This window comes from Propithecus coquereli, unplaced genomic scaffold (assembly GCF_000956105.1).
Source record: "Propithecus coquereli isolate 6110/MARCELLA unplaced genomic scaffold, Pcoq_1.0 Scaffold507, whole genome shotgun sequence".
In the NCBI taxonomy this organism is placed as follows: domain Eukaryota; kingdom Metazoa; phylum Chordata; class Mammalia; order Primates; family Indriidae; genus Propithecus; species Propithecus coquereli.
The window spans coordinates 1,249,975-1,256,219 of NW_012150919.1; the positions used below are offsets into that span (position 1 = coordinate 1,249,975).

The following is a 6,245-nucleotide window of genomic DNA, read 5'->3' on the forward strand; positions in this document are numbered from 1 at the left end:
GGTGCGGAGCAGCGGCGCAGTCTCTACGCCACAAACCAAAACTTGACTCAGTGTACGCCAGAAGTCTGAGGAAAATGAATCCTATTCTCTTGGAGGAGGAATTTATATCATTTTCCATGGTGTTCTAGATAGTCCTAGTGTGCTCGATAAATGACCACTGTAATGTGCATAACCATACAACTGCCACAACTATAAACAGAAGTGTAAATGATAATAGATTGGGGACAAGCTACCAACGAGTATGTTGGGTATTAAAATAGTTCACAGGAGAATGTACATTATTCAACCTTGAGAAATGCATATTAAAGAACCATCTTGATTAAAATGTCAATGCAAATGGATTTTAAGCTTCTGATCTCTTATGATACATATTCCAATTTTCTTGTTTAAAACCTAAAAAATAATTTATTATACCTCTCAAAAAATTTTCCTCACTATAAAAATTGGGGTTTCCCTTGAAAAACCAACACCTTGCTAGTTAGCTTCGTCTTAAGCGCAATTTGATGATTAGAAGGCCTTTGCTGCGGGAGTGATCTTGCGGAAGAATTTATGACCTTGGGAATTTGTATTTTCAAATATATAACCAGGAGGAGAGGGATAACTAGCTGGGCAGATTTCCTGTTTCTTCGGTGTGTACTCTATCGAGTACATGGTTACATCATCAAATGGAACAGAACTCTTAACAGTAACATTTAAAGGTTTGCAATTCTTTGTTGGAATCAATTCATGTGGCACATAGTGAGATCTGAAAGTGCTCAAATCATCAAATTTTCCAGACGGGTTGGGGATCTGCTGCTGCTTCTTAATAAGTCCTTGACGACAACTTTCCCATGCTGGAAAATCTTCCTTCATGGTGCTTTTTCCTTGGAAAGGAAAATTGTTACTTCTTCTACGAGACACTGGCTGGATGGGCACAACGCGATTGGCCGGATATGGAACGTAGTCTCGATGGCTCGTGCTGGTCAACTCCATGCTCCCTGTAGGGGGCACATACTCCAGCACTCTCTTCGCTGCAGGTGGTGGGATTTCCAACGATTGAAAACTTTCACGGAATTCAGTGCTTCCTTGAAATTGAGCATTTTGGGTCACTCTGGTATACGCAGGTCTGCAGATTTGTGCAGTTTCACCAGCAAGACCCTGAAAGTCATTCCGGTGAGTTGTGAGATCTTCAAAGGGTTGGTCAGTTGGCTTGTAAACTTCTCTTGGCCTTTCAAACTTGAATTCTAGCTGATGAGGTACATAATCAAGGCAATAACTGGTATCACCATTAAAAGGGACCATAGAACATTTGACCACAGAGGACGGTTTAAAGCTTTGCCTAAGCTTTATCTCCTGAGGAACATAGTCATCCTGAAACGTAGTTGAATTTCCAAATTTCACAGTAGGGGGATGGTAAGTTTGTTCTGGTTTATAAAGTTCACTTTTCTCAATGTCCCAGGCTCTATAATCATCTTTAAAATTAAAAACAAAGAAACAAAAACATTTTTAAATTCTTAAGAAAACAACCGTCTTCTAAAAATCATGACTGACTTCTCTCATTGCCAAACATCCTTCCATTTCCTTTAGAAATCCAAACACTAGCATAAAGTTTCAGATTTGTTCTTTTTTCTTCATTTCCACCTTCCTCTATCCATCTCCTCACTTTAATACACATAACTTTCCATTTCCAGATTCATCTGCACATAACCAGGCAATGGTACATCTGGGCCTGATTGTGGGTAGTTCTTGAAATCGAAACGGACTGTGTCGTAGGTGAGGACAGAGTTAGGAAGATTATGGTTGAATTCCCAGGAACTGGTTGGGATTTTCACTATGCTTCACAAAATGCTAAAGGAAGCCATAAAATCTAAGGCTTAAAATAAAACCGAGTGTCCTGATGTGTGGGCAGAAGTGATGAGGATATTACTACTTGCTTTGGAGGAACTCCTCAAAGGAGAGAAAATTTCAACTCCATTATATTCTAGGAACCCTGAAGAACTCCTTGAGGAAAGATACAGGGTAACTTGTACTATCCCCAAAAGATCACTGGCTTCAACTCTTCCTCCTCATGAAACGGACTTTAAGGCATTCCCAAAAGGTAGAGGACTAGATAGAGGACTATCTAGAGGCCAGGGGCCTGAACCTGAGTACTTTCAAAAGTATTTAAAATTTTATGTAGAATTTAGAAGTGAACATCAGGGCTAAGATTTGAGGTTTAGAAGTTAAATACCTTCAGCTGCTTTCTGCAGTTTACCTAGACCATGGATGGAAAACGGAAGTGTTTATATTTCAACTGAGGATTATTTAAGTTTTCTATTTCTAGATGAGAAAGATGGTAAGCTGGAAAATATGATAGAATTGACTTCACCCAAAAATTTGTAAATACCAAAAATTAATTCATAAAAGGCAAGTTTACTGTACAAGATAGTGTATCAGAATCTGGACTAAAGTCTATGCAACGTTTATTGGAAAGCCCAAACCTCAAATACTTGTGTGGATATTGCTTTCAAAGAGAAAACTTCCTTATCCATAAATATCTCTGCCAAAATGGCCAAGTTTTAGACTACATAAATGATTAAGCTTCTGATGTTCGGATGAGAGTGTGTACCTGACCCACAATAGACAATCTGTACACTAGCACATGAACGGGGCGCAGTGGTGCATGCCTGTAGTCCCAGCTACTCTGGGGGCTGGGGCAGGAGGATCACTTGGGGCCAGGAGTTTGAGACCACTCTAGGCAACATAGTGAGACCCCCCATCTCTAAAAAATGTTTTAAGAAAATTAGGCAGGCCTGGAGGCCTGTACCTGTGGTCCCAGCTACTAGGGAGGCTAAGGGAAGATCACTTGAGCCCAGCAGTTTGAGGCTGCGGTGAGCTATAATCACACCACTGCATTCCAGCCTGGACAACAAAATGAGACTGTCTCTTAAAAAAAAAAAAAAAAAAAAATTTAAATTAAATTTAAAAATAGACTAGCGGAGACCTATGAAACAAACTGGCAAGAAAAGATGAGCTAGATTAAGCATTCTTATTCTTGTGAACTTAGAGTGGAAAATAAAGAGCCAGATGGAAATGGGAGAGGAATCTATAATAAAAGGCTGCCAGGAGGCAGAGTTGGAGAACTACAGCGAGCTGAAGTTATATTTAAAACAGACCTAGTTTCAAAGTCCCAAGGACAACACCTGAGGTATGTGTGTGGTAGGGCCGTCATTCTAGCGGTACTTTGTTTCCCAAGGATCTACTCCCAGTAAGACTGTGGAATATTTTTTTCTGGCCCAGTCTCCCAGCCCACCATGCCCCCAAACACTCACTGAGCGTCCCACAAGGAAAACCAGCCAAGCATCCGGGGCTGTTCCAGATTCCAGTTTGTCAGACCGGCCCACGTATCAAGTGCTAGACTGGTTCTCCTCCCCTAGTGGAGTCTCTCTGCTACACCAAGCCCAGTCTTCAGCCTCGGCCTGGATTTAACCTGTGCTCCTGGAGAATTAAATGATCGGCCATCCCAGCTCACCTAGGAAGGGCTCCTCCCTCTCTGAAATTTCAGTTCTTTGCTTCTACAGCTGTCTGATACTATTAAAATCATTTTTAAAAATCTACACTTTTATTAGTTGTAGTGGAAGTAATAGCTTTCTACCATCTACTATACCCTACCTGGCAGCAGAACTCACAGAAATTTGTAACGGATATAAGAAAAATGTCAAGCCCCTCAGTCTGGCAATCGAAGCTCTTCCCAATCTGCTCTCAACCTTCCTTTATAGAATTACTATCTCTCAGCCCTGAAATCCTCGTATCCTTACCATGTCCACTGAAGAACCCTTTTATGTTTCTGGTTTTATACTTTTTTATTCATTTCATACCAGTTTTGGGGATGTCCCTCCTGTTTCTATACATCAGCACTCACTAGTCTCTGATGCATTCCCAGGCTGGCCTGAAGTGATAGCAGTTTTTGAAGCTTTTGAAGCACTGATTGTTTCACTAATTTTCTAGTGAATTATGTCTTCACCTTGTGGTATTTAATATTATTTATTTCTAGGATGGCTATTTAATTTTTCATGCTATTACTGCTTTTTTCCTCAACTCCATTGTAAAGTTTCTTTACATAGTCCATATGATTTTATTTTAAAAATAAAAATTATACATATTTAAGGTGTACAAGATGTTTTAACGTATATATATATATACACATAGTGAAATGATTGCTGTAGTAAAGCTAATATATCCATCTCCTCACAGTCACGCGTCCATGTGTGCGTGTGTGTGGTGAAAACACCTGAAATCTACTCTCAGTAAATATCCAGTATACAATACAGTATTATTACTGCAGTCATCATGCTGTACATTAGCTCTCTCGATTTGTTCATCCTATCCAGCTGCAACTTTGTACGCCTAGGCCAACATTTCCCCCAGCTCCCTGCCCCTCGTAACCACTGCTCTATTCTCTGCTTCTGTGTCTTCAACTTTTTCAGATTCCACATTTAAGTCAGATCATACGTACTTTTCTCTCTATGCCTGGCTTATTTCACTTAGCATGTCCTCTCTAAGTTCATGCACATTGTCACAAATGGCAGGATCTCCTTTTTTAAGTCTGAATAATATTCCATTATATACATATATATCACAATTTCTTTATCCATTCATCCATTTATTTTAGCTAAAGCAATCTTGATAAAGAAAACAAAGTTGGAGGCATCACACTTTCTGATGTCAAATTATATTACAAAGCTAATCAAAACAGTATTGGTGTGGGCATAAAAATAGACACATCAACCAACGAAATAGTGCAGAAATAAACCTAAGCGTGCACAGCCAACTAATTTATGGCAAGGGCACAAGAATATATGTGTAATGGACAAAGAATAGTCTCTTCAATAAATGGTGTTGGGAGAACTGGATATCCACGTGCAGAAGAAGGAAATTGGACTCTTACCTATCTATATATCTATATCTGTATCTATCTCACAATTTTTTAATCCATTCATTCTTCAACGGATACCAGGTTGTTTCCTTATCTTGGCTATTGTGAATAATGCTGCAGTAAACACGGGTGTACAGATACCTCCTCAAGGTAATGATTTCATTGACTTTGGGTATACACCCAAAGGAGGACTTGCTGGATCATGTGGAAGTTCTGTTGTTAATTTTTTGAGGAACCTTCGTACTGTTTTCCATAATGGCTGTAACAATTTACATTCCCACCAACAGTGTACAAGGATTCCTTTTTCTCCACATCCTCGTCAACACTTGTTATCTTTTATCTTTTTTATAGTAGCCATCCTAACAGGTGTGAGGTGGTATCTCATAGTGGTTTTGATTTGCATTCACCTGATGGTTAGTAATGTTGAGTATCTTTTCATATTCCTGTTGGCCCTTTGTATGTCTTCTTTGGAAATATGTTTATTCAGGTCCTTTGGCCAGTTTTTAATCTGGCTTTTTTTTTTTTTTGCTATTAAGTTATGTGAGTTCCTGATGCATTTTGAATATTAATGCCTTATCTTGTATATGGTTTGCAAATATCTTCTCCCAATTCATAGGTTGCCTTTTTGTTTTGTTGATTGTTTCCTTGCTGTGCAGAAGCTTTTTAGTTTGATATAATCCCATTTGTCTATTTTTGCTTTTGTTGCTTGTGTTTTTGGAGTCATAGCCAAAAAAATCCCTGCTAAGGTCAATGTCAAGGAAATTTCCTTCTATGTTTTCTTCTAGGAATTTTATGGTTTCAAGTCTTATGTTTAAGATGTTTAAGTCTTTAATCCGCTTTGAGTTGATTTTTGTGTATGGTGTAAGATAATGGTCCAATTTCATTCTTTTGCATGTGGATATCCAGTTTTCCTAATACCATTTATTGAAGAGACTATTCTTTCTCCATTGAATATTCTTGCATCCTCGTCAAAAATTAGTTGGCTATATACACTTGGGTTTATTTCTGGGCTCCCTATTCTGTTTCACTGGTCTATGTGTCTGTTTTTATGCCAGTACCATACTATTATAGTTTGATTACTATAGCTTTGTAACACAATTTGAAATCAGAAAGTGTGATGCTTCAAACTTTGTTCTTTCTCAAGATTGCTTTGGCTAATCAGGGTCTTTTGCGATTCCAAATACATTTTAGAATTATTTTTTCTATTTCTGTGAAAAATGCCATTTGAATTTTGATGGAGATTGCTTTGAATCTATAGACTGCTTTGGGTAATATGAATATTTTAACAATATTATTCTTCTAATCCATAAACATAGGATATATTTCTATTTGTTCTATTTGTGTCGTTTTC

The 6,245-nt window shown here is 38.3% G+C and overlaps 1 protein-coding gene across 2 annotated transcripts in view; it reads right to left on the bottom strand.

The window, feature by feature from the left end:
* SAXO2 (stabilizer of axonemal microtubules 2) overlaps positions 1-6,245 on the bottom strand; it is a 45,290-nt gene continuing 39,045 nt past the window's right edge. For both annotated transcript variants that reach the window (XM_012656533.1, XM_012656534.1), the window contains exon 4: positions 1-1,451. In XM_012656533.1, coding sequence (XP_012511987.1) covers positions 508-1,451 — 944 coding nt within the window. In that variant the 3' untranslated portion in view covers positions 1-507. The remainder of the gene's footprint in view (positions 1,452-6,245) is intronic.